At 38.6% G+C, this 17415-nt stretch overlaps 5 protein-coding genes across 8 annotated transcripts; all 5 read left to right on the top strand.

Moving 5' to 3' along the window:
* The first annotated feature begins 4776 nt into the window (after positions 1-4776).
* Positions 4777-6305, top strand: LOC106345858 (ATP synthase subunit O, mitochondrial). The gene is made up of 6 exons (XM_013785058.3): positions 4777-5002; positions 5171-5218; positions 5280-5523; positions 5616-5728; positions 5816-5902; positions 5977-6305. The coding sequence occupies exons 1-6, from the start codon at positions 4901-4903 to the stop codon at positions 6103-6105; spliced, it is 723 nt and encodes a 240-aa protein (XP_013640512.1). The 5' UTR covers positions 4777-4900; the 3' UTR covers positions 6106-6305.
* An 87-nt stretch (positions 6306-6392) lies between these two features.
* LOC106345857 (cytochrome b-c1 complex subunit Rieske-2, mitochondrial-like) lies at positions 6393-8288 on the top strand. The gene is made up of 2 exons (XM_013785057.2): positions 6393-6672; positions 7413-8288. Exons 1-2 carry the CDS (start codon positions 6501-6503, stop codon positions 8054-8056), a joined length of 816 nt encoding a protein of 271 aa, XP_013640511.1. The 5' UTR covers positions 6393-6500; the 3' UTR covers positions 8057-8288.
* A 2002-nt stretch (positions 8289-10290) lies between these two features.
* LOC106345856 (cytochrome b-c1 complex subunit Rieske-1, mitochondrial) lies at positions 10291-12425 on the top strand. The gene is made up of 2 exons (XM_013785056.3): positions 10291-10694; positions 11602-12425. Exons 1-2 carry the CDS (start codon positions 10511-10513, stop codon positions 12240-12242), a joined length of 825 nt encoding a protein of 274 aa, XP_013640510.1. The 5' UTR covers positions 10291-10510; the 3' UTR covers positions 12243-12425.
* A 183-nt stretch (positions 12426-12608) lies between these two features.
* LOC106345855 (transaldolase-like) lies at positions 12609-15055 on the top strand. Its single transcript, XM_048748544.1, has 7 exons — positions 12609-12887; positions 13097-13268; positions 13364-13413; positions 13499-13799; positions 13878-14066; positions 14151-14333; positions 14595-15055. The coding sequence occupies exons 1-7, from the start codon at positions 12706-12708 to the stop codon at positions 14838-14840; spliced, it is 1323 nt and encodes a 440-aa protein (XP_048604501.1). The 5' UTR covers positions 12609-12705; the 3' UTR covers positions 14841-15055.
* A 53-nt stretch (positions 15056-15108) lies between these two features.
* LOC106351019 (peptidyl-prolyl cis-trans isomerase FKBP19, chloroplastic-like) lies at positions 15109-17140 on the top strand. 4 transcript variants are annotated; one of them, XM_013790839.3, is made up of 10 exons: positions 15109-15257; positions 15321-15393; positions 15489-15602; positions 15891-15976; positions 16070-16120; positions 16231-16311; positions 16398-16442; positions 16539-16594; positions 16748-16823; positions 16909-17140. In XM_013790839.3, exons 1-10 carry the CDS (start codon positions 15189-15191, stop codon positions 17002-17004), a joined length of 747 nt encoding a protein of 248 aa, XP_013646293.1. In that variant the 5' UTR covers positions 15109-15188; the 3' UTR covers positions 17005-17140. The 4 variants fall into 4 exon arrangements, with proteins under 4 accessions (XP_013646293.1, XP_013646292.1, XP_013646291.1 ...); XM_013790838.3 differs by having other exon boundaries at positions 15137-15257; positions 15486-15602; XM_013790837.3 differs by having other exon boundaries at positions 15149-15393.
* Positions 17141-17415: the final 275 nt, after the last annotated feature.

Raw genomic sequence — 17415 nt, 5'->3', positions numbered from 1 at the left:
AAATAAGTCGTCTAGAAGGTTTGGACGACTTGAAGGGATAGTAGAAGGTAGTCTAAAAATAAAATACACTTGAAGGGATAGTAGAAGGTCGTCTAAAAATAAAATACACTGGACGACTTAGTAGAAGGTCGTCTAAAAATAAAATACACTTGAAGGGATAGTAGAAGGTCGTCTAAAAATAAAATACACTGGACGACTTAGTAGAAGGTCGTCTAAAAATAAAATACACTGGACGACTAAATATTTAGTCGTCTGGACGGGTAATCAAGACGGGACGACTTAAATTTAGGTCGTCTGGACAACTAGTCAACTGGTTGTGTACATTGTGGTTTCGTATGGCCAGTTTCCTTGCAGTTTGAGCATCTCCGTGCCCTGTGTTTCTTCCTGGGTTTGTGTCCTCTCATCCTAGATAGCTCCAACCAAGATTGCCATCTTGATTTCTTCGGTCTCCCCCGACCACGCTTTAGTTCTGGAGGAAAGCATTCTCGTTCCTCAATATGTTGTGACACGATAGGATATATATTCTCTGAGTATCCTGCATACAGATAATTCTTTGAGTACAGTGGACATACAAGTGTGGAGATATGCAAACCAGCATGTATTCCAGCAGCTATAGCATGAGAGCAAGGTATTTTCTCCACTCCATAGACACCACAATCACACTTTGCATGTTCCAAATCAACCACACAGTCCATTTTGCCACCTTTGACAAAGAAATGCCATCCATCAATTGGTTCGACCGTCATCATACCCGCTATCTCTTCTCGAACAGCAAGCAAGTATTCAACAGCCCGGCTATGTTCAGTTGTGAGACTCAAAGCATCTTGTCTCCTTTTCCAATACCATTTTCCTAACTTCTGCCTTATGAACTCCAGCAGGAACGTAATCGGAAATCCTCTTGCTCGCTTCAGTGCGGAATTAATAGATTCAGCAATGTTGCTTGTTTTTATGTTGAACCTGTTCCCCTTACAATAAACCCTTGACCATAGCCTGACGTCGGCTTTCTCCAAATACGTTGCAAGTTCCGGGTTTGCACTCCGTATCTCAGCCATGTACCGGTCAAAATCGTAAACCGTGTGAGCATAAGCAGCCCCTTTCACCAAGTACATGAGATGTTTCCCTTTAAACTTTTTGACAATGTTATCTTGAAGGTGATAATAACATATTCCTCGGGTTGCCCAAGGAAACACCTTATCACACGCACTTTTAATGGCCTTGTGCCGGTCGGAGACTATCACCAGAGGCTTGTCATGAGATATACAACTAGCCAATTTTGTGAAAAACCATTCCCAAGAAGGTATATCTTCCTCATCCACGATCCCAAAAGCCAATGGGAATATCTGAAAATTGCCATCTTGTGCGGCTGCAACTAACATAGTTCCTCCATACTTTCCACTTAGGTGAGTTCCATCCACCACAATGACCCTTCTCTGATACTTAAAACCTTTGATAGAAGCTCCAAAAGAGAGAAATAGATACTTAAATCTTTTCATAGAATCAAGTTCTATCGCCGTGATAGAATCAGGATTTGCAATGGAGATTTGCTCGAGATATGATGCCAGACGCGAATACCCTTCTTCTGCTGATCCTCTCACCAATCTTTGTGCATATAACAGTGCTCTGTATGAAGTGGTGTAATCAAGCGCCATGCCAAACATGTTCCTCATTGCATCAGTGATATGCTGCGGAGTTATCCCATCAATGATTCCAACACGATCAATGAAAAGACTACCTACATACTTCGGAGTACAGTGTCTCCGCTGAGCGATTCGGTCTCCCGCTGAGCATAAATGTTTTTCCACATACTTTGTTACCCAAAACGTGTTTGTCCCATGTTTGACACTCGCTCTGACCTTCCATCCACAATAGCTAACCGGACATGTTGCCACAACGAGAGTTTTCGTTGATTTGTATAATCTGAAAGAAAACTTACCCCTCACTGCTGCCAACCGCAGCTCTGAAAGCAGTGCACCCTTGCTAACAAAACTCTGGTTGACATAGATGGTACCATTCGATTTTCCTCCTTCAATAGCATTTGTCTTAGCATATGCCTTTTGGATTTCTTCAAAACAAATATTATCATCATCTTCTCCGTCCTCATCTGGAACCTTTCCATAAAGACTGTAATCCCCACCATTCTGATCCGTTTCACCAACAATAGAATTATCAGCATCCTCCTCCCCATTTTCCTCCTCCCCATCTTGATTTTCATCTTCAACAAACTCATTATCACCAACATCTTCATCATCACCACCAACATCTTCTTCCCATTCACCAGCTTCATCATTATCACCAACATCTTTTTCCCATTCACCAGCTTCATCAATATCCCTTTTCTCTGAAACCGTTTCGACCTTGCTGCGGCTTGATACACAAAGACATACTCTATGGGTTTTGAGTATCTCCAGCAAGTTTCGAACTTGTCTATCACTTGTAACATGAATGGGAAGACTGCCTGGAGCCATCATCATTTCTGCTGGTAATGAGTAGCTAATCTCCACACTCACTGTTCTCATGTCCAGGTTATAATCTTCTTGAGCCATTGCAACAAGTTCAGCATGTGTTGAATCTTCATTCAATAAAAACAATCTTGCTCCTTTGAGATCATCAACCACAAAATCCCAACGGAAATCTCTCAACAACCATTCTCCATACACTGCATGTAACTGAAAAATCATCTGCAAATATTCAAAATAAACACATTAGTAAACATAGAGAAAATGAAGAAGTTCAATAAACATTACCGCAGACGACTTAGCATTAAGTCGTCCAGAAGACTTAAAGGTAAGTCGTCTAAAGAGGTCACTTTTGCAATTGAAAATTAAAAGGGACGACTTAATTCTAAGTCGTCCGGCTTTGTTTGTTAAAAAAAAAACTTCAGACGACTTATATATAAGTCGTCTACGAGAAACGGGCTAGTTTTGCATTTGACCGAATCGTGTCAGATCTTTGACTATTTCTGGACGACTTATAATTCAGTCGTCTCTGGGAAAGTTAAAATTTCAATATTTTATGAAAACTTGACGACTTACGTGTAAGTCGTCCTAAGGTTAGTTTTGTAATTGAAAAATAAAACTTGAAATTTAACTTTCTCCAGACGACTTAGATGAAAGTCGTCCAGCTAAACGACTTAATTTAAGGTCGTCCGGGATAAGCAAGGTTTGACCAGAAAATTGGGAAAAATTCTGGACGACTTTGCTTTCCCCGGACGACTTTAAATTAAGTCTTCTGGAGGGACGACTTTATATTAAGTCGTCTGGTTAAAGTTAAATTATGAAGTTTTATTTTTCAATTACAAAACTAACCTAGGACGACTTACACGTAAGTCGTCAAGTTTTCATAAAATATTAAAATTTTAACTTTCCCAGAGACGACTGAATTATAAGTCGTCCAGAAATAGTCAAAGATCTGACACGATTCGGTCAAATGCAAAACTAGCCCGTTTCTCGTAGACGACGTATATATAAGTCGTCTGGAGTGTTTTTTTTAACAAACAAAGCTGGACGACTTAATTTAAGTCGTCCGTTTGACCAGAAGACTCATCAGTAAGTCTTCTACATACAGATGACTTACTAGTAAGTCTTCTACGCGAACAGATCTTGAAAAAAAATTCAAATTCGTACCTTAAACTAGGTGAGATGACTTCGTTTGCACACAGGGTCTTCTCCAACCACCCAGAACTTCAAACGAAAGCAACCGTAAGTAAAAACGAAAGAAATATGGCTCTGTCAACCATAGCCCATATTTTGAATCAAAAGCTTGAGTTTTTTGGATGAATATAGAGAGAAAGTGAAAGAAATGTTGTTTTTAGTTCATAACAATTGAAACAGAGAGAGTGTAAAGAGATTTACGTGCATTAAAGGGCATTAAAAGCTCCAAACAGTTCGTACAAGGTTGTTGCCACTATTCATTGCAGTGGCAATATTGTAAATACTTGAAGAAGATGAGGTTGAGACAGTAAAGAAGCCATTTTCGAAAAAAAAAAAAAAAAATGTTAATGGCATTTTCGTAGATAAAATGCAGGTGTGAGGTTAAAATCTAAAAAAAAAAGGAATCAAAAGAAAAGGTTAGTTTTCTGTTTGACTCCAAGTTTTGAGTCACTTTTGCAAAAAGCCCCTTTAACATATCACTCTTCTTATACATCCAAGAATAGATATTACATCAGTTTACTAACCACTATAACAGATTTAACCAACTTTTTGCTAGAAAAATGTGAAATTAACGTAGTTAACAAAATCAAGACCATCCTAGTGTTTATCTTAGCAGCAAATCGTGTGCTTTTAAGACAAGTCAACTTTTTAAGACTTATTTGCATGTGAGAGGTAGGTTTATGATAATGAAACTTTTTCTAAAATTGGTAAAAAAAAATGTCAGTGACAACCCACTGCATATTTGTTCAGATGGCAAACAAACAAAATTATCCCAACTGTTATCGGGGCCGGCCCTGATAATTTGGAGGCGTTAGGCCAATTAGTAAAGGTTTCAATAATTTGGAGGTGTAAAACTTTTTTTTTTACAAATTCGGAGGCTTTTTTACATATAAATTTTTTAAAAAATTTTAGGGGCCCAAAACGAATGTTTCGTTGGGCTTGGCCCAGGACCGGCCCTGACTGTTATCACCCTATCCAATTTCATGTTTCTACAAATTAATATCTCAATTTTTCTTTTCTTTTTTAAATATCTCTATTTTTTTTGTAGTTCGCGTACCATGGCGGTAGTAAGCCCAATAAAATAAACGTGAAAAAGCCCAATAACTAAAACCAGACGTAAGAAAGCCCAGTGAAGCCCAAATCACTCCTCTGACCAGTCTCTTCTCTCTATACTCTCTCCGACAGAACAGCTGATTGATTGATTGTCTCTAGGGTTCCAATCAGATTAATCTGCAACAACAAAAAAAAAAATGGCGTTGGGTGGTCGTATCAGATCCGGAATCTCCTTCTTCAAGTCCATCTCCGTCTCTGATGCTAGATCTTACCCCCGTGGAGGCTCGCTTATCCCTTCGGTAATCATTTAAAAAAAAACAAAAAAACAAATCGAATCTCAATACCATTTGTTGTTGTTCTTGTTCTTGTAATAATGCATCAATCTTTACAAGAATCTGATTGGTCTGATTGGTCTTATTACACGAGAGGATGGAATGTGTTGACGAGTTTTTTTTTTTTTATCGCAGTTGAGAGATTATGCAACTGCTTCTGCTCAGAACACCGCCAATGTTAAGGTATATATACATTCATGTATCTGGTGGATTTATACTTTGTTGTGTAATGTTTGCTTTTCAGGTTCCTATTGCTTTAGTTGGTGAATCTGGAAACTTTGCTTCGTGGCTGTACATCGCAGCTGTGAAAATGAACTCCTTGGAGAAGATTGAGACTGATCTTTCCGAGCTGGTTGAGGCTATGAAGACAAGCCCTATTTTTGCGCAGTTTACTAAAGATCCCTCTGTTCCTAGAGAGACGAGACTCGCTGCTATTGTGGATGTCTGTGACAAAGCAAAGTTTGCTGAACCCACCAAGAACTTCCTCTGTAACGTCGTCAACTGATTGCTTGTTTATGATTTTGAGTGAAGCATGTTTATTGTGATTTTGATCAAAAGTTGTTTTTTTTTTATAAAACAGCTTTGTTAGCTGAGAACGGGAAGCTGAAGAACTTGGACGTGATTGTGAAGAAATTCATGCAGCTGACAACGGCACATAGGGGAGACGTCAAGGTTTTGGTTACCACAGTCATGGTAAGATATAGCTTTATTAATGTTAGCTCTTTTAAGAAACTGTAACCAGGAGAGGATTTAAACAGTAAATGTTTATTTGACAAACAGCCGCTACCACCTGCTGAGGAGAAGGAGCTTAAGGAGACACTACAGGAGATAATTGGAGAAGGGAAGAAAGTAACTGTGGAACAAAAGGTATGTAATGGTGATTATTTGCTTGTGATTGTGAAGCTGGAATCTAATACTACATGTTTGTTTTGTTATGGCAGATTGATCCGAGTATCTATGGAGGGCTAATAGTAGAGTTCCAACAGAAGGTGCTGGACATGTCTATCAGGACAAGGGCTCAGCAGATGGAGAGGCTCCTCCGTGAACCTGTTGACTTCACCAACCTCTGAAGATTTTCCCCACTCTAAGAAACATATGCTTTTGCAACCTGTTAGACAAATAAATTATCACCCTCCTCCTCCTGGGGAAACAAACAAACAAACATATAAACACTTTTGGAAGTTTGTTATTTGCATTTTACAAAATTGTTGTTTGCTTCAAAATAAAGCTTTTGGAGATTATCAACCAACCAATGAGATTATTTTGTCCTTTTGTTTTTGTGTTTACATTAATTTGGTAACCATAATGAGTCACGAGGAATAATAACAAACACAAGTACATTAAGGTGCCATGATGCTACAAAACCAAAGTGATTGACATTTTCTCTATAAAGGTGTCATTTTTTTTTTTATTTGGGCATCGAGACCAGTCCTAACCTCACCTTACCCTATTGAGAGAAGAGAAGATGCTGCGAGTTGCAGGGAGGAGGCTTCTGTCTCTTCAGCAGAGATCTTCAACTGCTACCTCCTTCGTCCTTTCCCGAGATCACTCCATCTCCAAAGAAGGCGGCGAGGATGACTCCACCATATCTGCTGATCTTTCGTGTTTCAGTTCTTACCACCGGAGTCTTTTGAGAGGTCTGTTCAAATCTTCAACCTTTACTCTTCTCTGGATTGATTTAAATTTTGGATCATTTCATGTGTTGATTGAAAAATCAAATCTTTGTTTGCTTGTATGAGTCCCGGAGATGATTTTGGATTCAAGTTATCTGCTTTGACTTCCATTTTGCTTGAAATGTTTTATTTCCTTTTGATTGATCGGATTAATATGATTTTGACCATTTCTGTTTGATGGCAAAAGCTTTTCCTGTTTTGTAATAATCTTGTAGGTGCGTTGTCCAATATCCATAGTGAGAGATTCACATTGGGTTCTTGATTTTATACAACTTGTATCTTGTGTGTGTGTGTTCATTGTTTGGGAGATGGATGGTTTATGCACATCATGTTAACTACATCAGTATAGGAATCATGGTAGCAGCAGCTAAAAGGCATACTGAGTAACTTGCAATCAGTATAGGAATCTTGAATTAGTATCTTTGTTCTGTGTTTATAGTCTTAGCTTTGAGAACTTTTTCTTGTGAGTATTTTAGTAATGCACAGTCATTTGTTTCTTGATTTTTGTGTTGATTAGCTTATTATAGTGGAGAATTGTCGGGATGAATTTTACTTTATGAATTAAAAGTGTATGTACTTGTGCTTTTCCTTGGAAGGTTATATATTAATGTTCAGCGGTTGTCTTTTCTTCAGTGTCATTTGCTGATAAGTAAAGCTTTTGCCTTTATGTGAAATAATATGTTAATGTTTTATGCTATTATCAGGTTTCTCTTCTCATGTCATTACTCAAGGAAACGAGATAGGTTTTGCTTCGGAAGTCCCAGCCACCGTTGAGGCTGTCAAGACACCTAACTCGAAGATTGTGTACGATGACCACAACCATGAGCGTTACCCTCCTGGTGACCCTAGCAAGCGTGCCTTCGCTTACTTCGTCTTGTCCGGCGGGAGGTTTGTCTACGCCTCTGTTCTCCGCCTTCTAGTCCTGAAACTCATTGTCAGCATGTCCGCGAGTAAAGATGTCCTTGCACTTGCATCCCTCGAGGTCGACCTCGGTAGCATCGAGCCGGGAACTACCGTTACAGTGAAGTGGCGTGGAAAGCCAGTGTTCATTAGGAGAAGAACAGAAGACGACATCAAGCTGGCCAACAGTGTGGATCTTGGATCTCTGAGGGACCCGCAAGAGGACTCGGTGAGGGTGAAGAATCCAGAGTGGTTGGTGGTGGTTGGAGTCTGCACTCATTTGGGGTGCATCCCTTTGCCTAATGCTGGTGACTATGGTGGCTGGTTTTGTCCATGTCATGGATCACATTATGATATCTCGGGAAGGATCAGGAAAGGTCCTGCACCGTACAACTTGGAAGTACCAACCTACAGCTTCTTGGAAGAGAATAAGTTACTCATTGGTTGATGAATAAAAAAGCACAGCAGACAGTGTCTCTGTCTCAAAGATCCTCATATGTTTTTTGTTTTTCTTTCATATATACTTTCCGGCTACAATTTTAGCGTGCAAGTTCGCGTTCCTCACACTTTGGTTTTCTCAGCAAGTAAAAGATTGGTTTGGGTTTGCTGAATAATACAAACTTGTCATTGTATGACTCATCTCATCTGGTGAAATAACACTCTTCATAGTTTGCAAACAATTTTGAATAGTTTAAATTGATTTTTTTTTGCCAGCCAAATATTTTTCATTTCATTAGACTGTTTTCAATATACTTTTTGTTATTTTCTTCTAATATTACAAAACTCTTAAACAGAGATGAAATTCAGTTCAATGTATGCTCTAAAATAATATCCATTTACATCTTATTCTAAGTATATAAAATTTTATTTTCCAAAATACAGAAAATAGCAGTTTTTATTTTAAAGTAAATAATATAGATGAATTGAAGTAATTTTTCGTCTATAATAATATTTAGAGACAAATATTCTTTCTGTTTTATAAAGAATGTCATTTTAACATTTTTCACACAGATTAAGAAAATGATTAAATTACATTTAAGTTCTTATTAATTACATATATTCAATCAATAACATTTGAAAATTGCATTAAAATTGTAAAATGACATTTTTTTATAACAAAAAAATATTAAAATGACACTTAATATAAAATAGAAGGAATATAAAAGTGTGTTGGAAATGATGTTAATTATATTTACGTAGGTTTGTAAGAAAGTATGGTCAAAATTAAAATACACTACTGTTTAAAAATTGAAATGGTTTGTATGTATATATATAATCTTCTTGGTATAAATTAGTATTTATGTCTGATTAAATATAAATTATCTTAACAAGTGTACCGAGAAAAATAATTATATTAGGGGGTGGTATTGGATCCAGGAATATAATTGAATTTGAATGAATTCATATGTAAAAGCTTCTGCAGTATTTTAAAAGAATTGATCAGATTTTAATGCATTGATCCAATTCTTTTTATGATGGATTTTAAAGGAGTATACATAAATTTGATAGAATACTAATTCCTCTAAATTCTATGAAATTGTTGAATTGTATATTTTAAAAATTTCACGGATAAAATATTTAATATTAAAACTGAAAGAAAAATAATAATAAGTACTACAATATTTTATTGAGTGTAGCAATTTTATTATAAAATCGTAAAACTAATAAATAAAATCTATGGATCATCTTAACTCGTAGCATCTCTCCACATATCTTCTGCTATATATAGTCTTTCTCCAAGTATTTGCATTTTCTCTATCTTGCTCTTGTGTTCCTAAAGGCTCTTGAACAACTTGATTCGTAGTCGTTGCGGATTGTTGAGTGTCTTCTTCAGCAGGAAATTCACCAACATCTGATCGGCATTCTTTACGAAGGAAGTTATGCAACGCTGCACATGCTAATACTAATCCAGCTTGTTTTTTGTAAGAAAAAGGAGGTGCAGATTTAAAAATCGCAAAACTCGATTTAAACATTCCAAATATCCTTTCGATCACATTTCTCAAACTAGCATGACGAAGATTGAATAATTCGGATGCAGTGCTAGGATCACGTCCTTGGCCAGTCCATTCTTGTAGATGGTATCGAACACCACGAAATGGAGCCAAAAAATTGACTCGATTTGCAAAGCCACAATCAACTAGATAGAATTTACCTAAAATGTATAATCCTTAGTTATTTTTTCATGGATCAAAATTTCCACGAAGAAGAAGACATCATGATGGATATCGATCAAACAAATAATGATGATTTTGATGCGAGTCTATTTCTTATGGTGGTGATGGTTGCTATCGGAGCTCAGTTTCAAAACTCAAGAAAGCGTATCATGGGTCAACATTTCATTGAACGTCCACTTCGTCGACCAGTCACAAACCTTGGAGAACAATACATACAAAAGGTATTAAAGGAAGATTCTCAACATTTTCGGGTGTTGTACCGTATGTTTCCAGATGTATTTCTGAAGTTATCCAGTATTCTGAGAGAGAAAGCTGGTTTACAAGACACGAGATTCATATCTGTCGAAGAGATGCTTGCAATTTTCATGCTTACTGTTGGGCAAAATTCACGATATTGCTCAGTGAAGGATACATTTAAAAGGTCCAAGTTTGCAATAAGCACTAGCTTTAATCAGTGTTTTGAAAGCTTTACTTGTCATAGCTCCAAGCCAAATGGTGAAACCAAATGGTTTAGTTGCTATGAAAATTAGAGAAACATTAAAAGATCAAACTGCAAAGAAAAGCAAAAAAAAAAACATTTTCGTCATAGAAAAACATTAAAAGTTAAACAAAGCTGTGACCATTTCTTTCCTCGAAGACTAAGTTTACGGGACTCTCTGTTGCTAACATTGGGACTCTGTTCTCGCTATCGAAACCCTAGATTCAGCCATCACCCCCATTGAGCAGAGATGCTGCGAGTAGCAGGAAGGAGGCTTTTTTCTCTTTCGCAGAGATCTTCCACCGCGACCTCATTCGCGCTTTCCCGAGACCATTCCCTCTCCGATGGCGGCGGCGACTCATCTTCACCTCCCAGATCCGTCCCCTCTACCAATCTTTCACCTTTCGATTCTTACCACCGGAGCCTTATAAGAGGTCTGCCGATCTACACAACCCTTTCTTCTTTAGTCTCTCTGGATTGATTTCAGTTTTCATTTCACGTGTAAAAAATCGTTTTTTTTTTTTTGGTTGTTGTTTGTAATGATTGAGATTCTTACTATCGTATCTACGTGATGATCTATACGTGTTGGGTTTGGTTTCCATGAATCTAGGACGGTGTATTAGAGCTTTGATTGATGTACCATTGTCCTTTTTGATTGCTTCTACTTGCCGGAATAGCTTTGCCTTGTATGATTGCTTCTTTCGTGCAGCAAGAAATAGACATTTTGAGTTGATTGATTAGCTCTGAGATTATCCTTTTGTTTGATGAGAGAAGCTTCACAATATGTCTTCTGTACAATCTTTTGGCGAGTGTTATTCATAGTGTGATTGGCTTCTTGGACTCTAAAGTTTTGATCTTTGTGTATCCTTCATTCATTATTAGGGAGATGGATGTTTTAGTCAATTGACTCTAAAGTTTATTTCGTGCAGCAACGAATGGGGCTTTTGGGTTAATTGACCAGTTTGTTTGATGAGAAAAGCTTCCAATGGGTCTGCTTTTTGTTATTCATAGTGTGATCCGATCCATTGGAAGCTTTTCTCATCAAAATGAACTTTTGTTATTCGCACTGTGATGGCTTATTTCTCTCTGAAGTTTTGATCTTTGTGTATCCATTTGTTTCTTCATTACTAGGGAGATGGGTTAATTTGGTGAAATATTTGGTTTTGGGTATTTATTGCAGTTAATATTTCGTTGTGTTGAAGCAATTCTGTCATATACAGCTAATGGTTGAATTTGTTTTCTTGATTTTACGTTGATTAGAGTAGTTTAGTTTTCACTGATTTTGATATTGTCAGGTTTGCTTTGATGTGAATATAATAATGTTTTTGATGCTATTGTCAGGTTTTTCTTCTCAAGTCCTTACTCAAGGAAATGAGGTTGGTTTTGGTTCTGAACCAGCCACCGTGGAGGCCGTCAAGACACCTAACTCGAAGATTGTGTACGATGACCACAACCATGAGCGTTACCCACCTGGTGACCCTAGCAAGCGTGCTTTCGCCTATTTCGTCCTCTCCGGTGGGAGGTTTGTCTACGCCTCTGTTCTCCGCCTTCTAGTCCTGAAGCTCATTGTCAGCATGTCCGCGAGTAAAGACGTCCTTGCCCTTGCATCCCTCGAGGTCGACCTTGGGAGCATCGAACCTGGAACTACCGTGACTGTGAAGTGGCGTGGGAAGCCAGTGTTCATCAGGAGAAGAACAGAGGATGACATCAAGCTGGCCAACAGTGTGGATCTTGGATCTTTGAGAGACCCGCAAGAGGACTCGGTTAGAGTCAAGAATCCGGAATGGTTAGTGGTGGTTGGAGTCTGCACTCACTTGGGGTGCATCCCTTTGCCTAATGCTGGTGATTACGGTGGCTGGTTTTGCCCGTGTCATGGTTCGCATTACGATATCTCTGGAAGGATCAGGAAAGGTCCTGCACCGTATAACCTGGAGGTACCAACCTACAGCTTCTTGGAAGAGAACAAGTTACTCATTGGTTGATGAATTAAAAAAACCACAACAGTCAGCGAACTTCATCTTTGTCTTTTCTTTTTTTTCCTATGTTCCAGCAATGTTAAGAGCAAGATTGTCTTGTTTTTGCTGAATAATCAAACCTTTGTCATATTTATTGAACTGTGTACTCGAGCTCTGTTTTTTTGATAATGATGAAAGACTCTGTTCATAGTCTTGTGTTTGTTGTTAATCACATTCACGCCTATTGATCTCGAGCTATGAGCTCTTTGGATTATACTGTTTTACATCAGACAAGGTGTTTTCTCTATGACATCAATATGACGTGGAAGTGGTCGACTGTTAGCATCTATCCATCACCATCATGTCTATTTACTCATAAGACTTACTTACTCCTTGTCTGTGTTCCCGACCTAACTCATCACTCACCAACCCCTCTTCTTGTTTATATCTCCGACCAAACCAAGAAGAGGAACACTTTCATATCTGAATAATGGCGTCCATTTCCAATCTCCCTAATCTTACACCCGCCACTTCTGCTGGCAGCTCCAGATCTTCTTCTTCCTCCTCCGTCTTGCCAAGATCCTTCATCACTCTCCGCACTCTGAACTCGAAGCTTTCCTCTTCTTCTCATCTCTCCCTTCGTTACAACCAAACATCAAGACCTTCCCTCTTGTAAGTATATCTATCTATGTAAACTTATGCATGTGTCTTTGTGTCTATATAGTCTGTTCCTCACTGTGAACTTGCAACTTACCTAGAATCTCATAAAGGTTAAAACTTGGTAGACTAAGTTAACTGAAAGTGAGAAAGTAACTAACTTTTTGATAAAATGGATTAAGACAAGCAAACTCTATGTTCCTGTTTCTTTGGTTGATTTTCAGTGTGAGGTGTTCAGCTTCTGGTGGGAATGGAAGTACTGCAGAGAGAACAACTCTTCACGATCTATATGAGAAGGAAGGTCAGAGTCCTTGGTATGATAATCTATGCCGTCCTGTCACTGATCTTCTCCCCTTCATTGCCCGTGGCGTTAGAGGCGTTACTAGCAACCCTGCGGTAACTTTATAACCATACCTCTCTCTGTGTTTAGCTTTGCTTTACTCTGTGCTTATTCATTTTGTCTTCAACTCCTTTCACTGAGTAAAATGCAGATCTTCCAGAAAGCCATTTCCACTTCAAATGCTTATAATGACCAGTTCAGGTACTCCTTTTCTATAACATGGATATGCATATCTTTGCGATGCTTTATTGGCTGTATTAGAATCAGTTTCTTTTTTTTTTATTAGGACACTTGTGGAATCAGGAAAGGACATTGAAAGCGCGTATTGGGAGCTTGTGGTGAAGGATATTCAGGATGCGTGCAAGCTTTTTGAGCCAATCTATGACCAGACGGAAGCTGAGGATGGCTATGTCTCCGTTGAAGTTTCACCTATGCTTGCTGATGACACCAAGGGGACCGTCGAAGCTGCTAAGTATCTTCACAAGGTTGTGAACCGTCGTAATGTCTACATCAAGATCCCTGCTACTGCTCCATGCGTGCCTTCTATTAGGGATGTCATTGCATCTGGAATCAGTGTCAATGTCACGGTAAGTGTATCATTCATTATATGAAACTAGATTAGTTCGAGAGGGTGTTGAATAATCTGGTTTCTATTTATGTTTCAGCTTATATTCTCAATAGCCAGATACGAGGCAGTGATAGATGCATACTTGGATGGGCTCGAGGCGTCTGGACTTGATGACCTCTCAAGAGTTACCAGTGTTGCATCCTTCTTTGTGAGTAGGGTGGATACTCTCATGGACAAGATGCTTGAGAAAATTGGTACACCAGAAGCTCTAGACCTCCGTGGCAAGGTAAAGAAGCTCGGTGACAATTCTTACACTGGGTAGTACCAATGGTGTTTGAGGTTATGAGACATGATAATGTTACTTATGCAGGCAGCTGTGGCTCAAGCTGCATTAGCATACAAGCTGTACCAGAAGAAATTCTCAGGGCCAAGATGGGAAGCTCTGGTGAAGAAAGGTGCCAAGAAGCAGAGGCTTCTCTGGGCATCGACAAGTGTTAAGAATCCAGCTTACTCAGACACCCTTTATGTAGCTCCTCTCATTGGACCTGACACTGTGAGTCATCTTTTTTGTTTGTTGGATAGTTAAGTGTAGTACCAAATCAAAAGGATCTAGTATTGGAACTGTTCTTTGCATTGTTCAAGAAATTGCTAGGCGGTGGTTAAACCTTAGACCCATTTTTTAAAAAAAAAATGTATCAGGAAAAATCGTTTCGTTTAGACCCGATTTGCTGACTAAGCGAGCCTAGACAGATTTTTAGGACACTGGATATTGTGAAACAAGTGTTTATGTGTTTTTGTTTTGTTTGGGGTTTAGGTGTCAACCATGCCGGATCAAGCCCTTGAAGCATTCATAGATCATGGAACGGTGAAGAGGACAATAGATGAGAATGTGTCAGAAGCAGAAGGGGTTTACAGTGCACTGGAGAAGCTGGGAATAGAGTGGAACAAGGTGGGAGAGCAGTTGGAAGAAGAAGGTGTAGATTCGTTCAAGAAGAGTTTCGAGAGTCTGCTTGGTACACTGCAAGACAAGGCCAACACTCTCAAACTAGCCAGCCGCTGAAAGAAAATAAAAAGCTTTTACTCACAGTTGTTTATTCACACACAATCGTACTCTTGTGTTCTTTGTTATTCGTGTGTGTCGGTTTTTTTTACGGTGTCCCAGTTTACCTTATTACCGAAAAAGAAATTACCCAGTAAGACTATACTTTCTCTGATTTAAGCTAGGCTAATGCGATATTTTTACATGAGTAAATAAAAATAACAGTTTGGTCAAAACTATACAGAGTGGTTTATCTTTATTTACGGGGCAAACACTTGGTTTCAGTTAGAGGCTTTACTTTTGTATTTTTTTTTTCAAAAGAAGACTCGAAGTATCTACACAAGGTGAGTCTTTTGAGTATCACTTGGAATGGCGTCGATATCAGCCTTTGGTTACCTTCCTTCCTCTCCACCGCTCACCGGAGCTTCTTCCACCAACGTACGACGCCGTTCTACCTCCCTCACACTTACACCTCTCATATTTTCTCAATTTGATTCTCAGAGATGCAGGACGACCGTGTCTGCTGCTCGATTACCCGACCGAACAGATGACTTCCCTCCTCTTCGCTCTTCTGGTTAGCTTTTAAAGTTTTGATTTTTATTCTTTCTCTGTGCGGATACATTACATTACATAGTGAATTGTCAAGTAATGTAATTGGTTTGAAAGCAGGTGGGAAGTGTGGAGAGTTTGAACGCAGAAGATTGTTGGTTTCTTCTGTGGGTCTGATGATTGGAGCATTGGTATGCAATGGAGAGATTGCAGAAGCTTCCCAGTTCGCTGACAGTAAGAGTTCTTCTTTTTCATTTGAGGCCATAAAGAAAAGTTTGCATTTTTTTTTTCCTCAGTAAATGTCAAGACTTTACCTTTTTGGAGCGTAACCCCAAAGTAGAATAAGTTATTGAAATTTCGTAGTTTGGATTATTGCTCTTTGCTCTTACTCTGGTAGGAGTTTTTTTGGTTGTGGGAGAGGATGTTTTCTTAAGGAACTTTCTCTCTGGTGTGGTTGGCAGTTTTTTTTTTTGTTAGCTCTCTTCATTCTGATTGCTGATTAGATTTCTTTTGGTGATGCAGTGCCAGCGATTAGAGGCAAGGATTACGGCAAAACGAAGATGAAGTATCCTGATTATACAGAAACACCTTCTGGTCTTCAGTATAAGGTCACCCATCCCCTTTTATTATCTTACACCTTCTATAGTTTAATTGTGATCTGTTCATTTATTTAACTTGGAGAGATTTTGATACGAGTGCAGGATTTGCGAGTGGGAACTGGGCCTATACCAAAGAAGGGAGAAAAAGTTGTGGTAAGAAGATATATAATGCATATCTACTGTGGTTTGTATCCTTCAAGTCTGGCATGGAGAATTTGGATTATAATGTTTCAAAGACCATAAAATGGAGCTGTGTATGTCAGGTTGACTGGGATGGTTACACAATAGGTTACTATGGCCGCATATTTGAAGCACGCAACAAAACCAAAGGGGGTTCTTTTGAGGTATCAACACGTTTTTGCTTTTTGTTGGTTTCATTAGCAGCAATGATACAGTCCTCAATAAGTGTGCTCTTTTTGTGATTCTGTAGGGGGATGAGAAGGAATTTTTCAAATTTACCTTGGGATCTAATGAGGTGTGTGCAATATATCAACCTTCTCCTAGTTGCTAGTTGGACTCTGTTGCTGAGTGTATTGAATAGTTTCTTTCTCGCATGGCTTTGGTGCTCCAGGTGATACCTGCTTTCGAGGAGGCCGTTTCTGGGATGGCTCTTGGTGGTATCAGAAGGTTCCACATCTTTTCTCTACACATCCTCCATATGTTTTTCATATAGTGAACAGAAACTAACCTCCTTGGATCTTGGTTCTCTTTCCTTAGATAGTCTCACATACAATGATTTGGTAGAATGAATCAAGTGGAATAATTAGCTTGGTAATGCAGGTTGGTTGTACCTCCAGAGTTAGGATACCCAGAAAATGATTACAACAAGAGTGCGCCGAGACCGACAACTTTCTCTGTGAGTCTTCTATCATCATCAGTTTATGTTAAGTATGTATGAGAAGGACATAGTTTTGAATGTTTTCTTTCATGTTGGGGCGCAGGGACAACGTGCATTAGATTTTGTACTCAAGAACCAAGGGCTCATAGACAAGACACTTCTCTTTGATGTTGAACTCCTCAAAATCGTACCAAATTGATAAATCATGGACCATCTACACCTACTTTGACGTATATATATATATATATATTGTCTTGTGTATACTTCAACAGCACAATTGTTTACACTGAACTCAGTTTATACATCATATAATGTTAAGTTCTCATTTATAAGCTTGAAGAACTTGTAATAATAATTTGAAAATGTGATCCTATTCAAAATACCAAAATAGACCAGTGTAGCTAATGTCCTAGTAGTTGGCTACTTGCACAGGGTTTGGTATGAATAGGTTTCAGTAATCTCTATCTAATTAAATATGAACACAAACCAGTGTTAGCTTCTGTTGTTTGACTTTATTGTATAGCTGCCAATGTCTGTTCAGTTCAGTGTCAGAGTCGTCATTAATGTTGACTGAAAACAAAACAAAAAACAAAACAAGATGCAGTTACGC

Source organism: Brassica napus, chromosome C2 (genome assembly GCF_020379485.1).
Source record: "Brassica napus cultivar Da-Ae chromosome C2, Da-Ae, whole genome shotgun sequence".
Classification (NCBI taxonomy): Eukaryota; Viridiplantae; Streptophyta; class Magnoliopsida; order Brassicales; family Brassicaceae; genus Brassica; species Brassica napus.
This window is presented reverse-complemented; position numbering and strand designations above follow the sequence as displayed.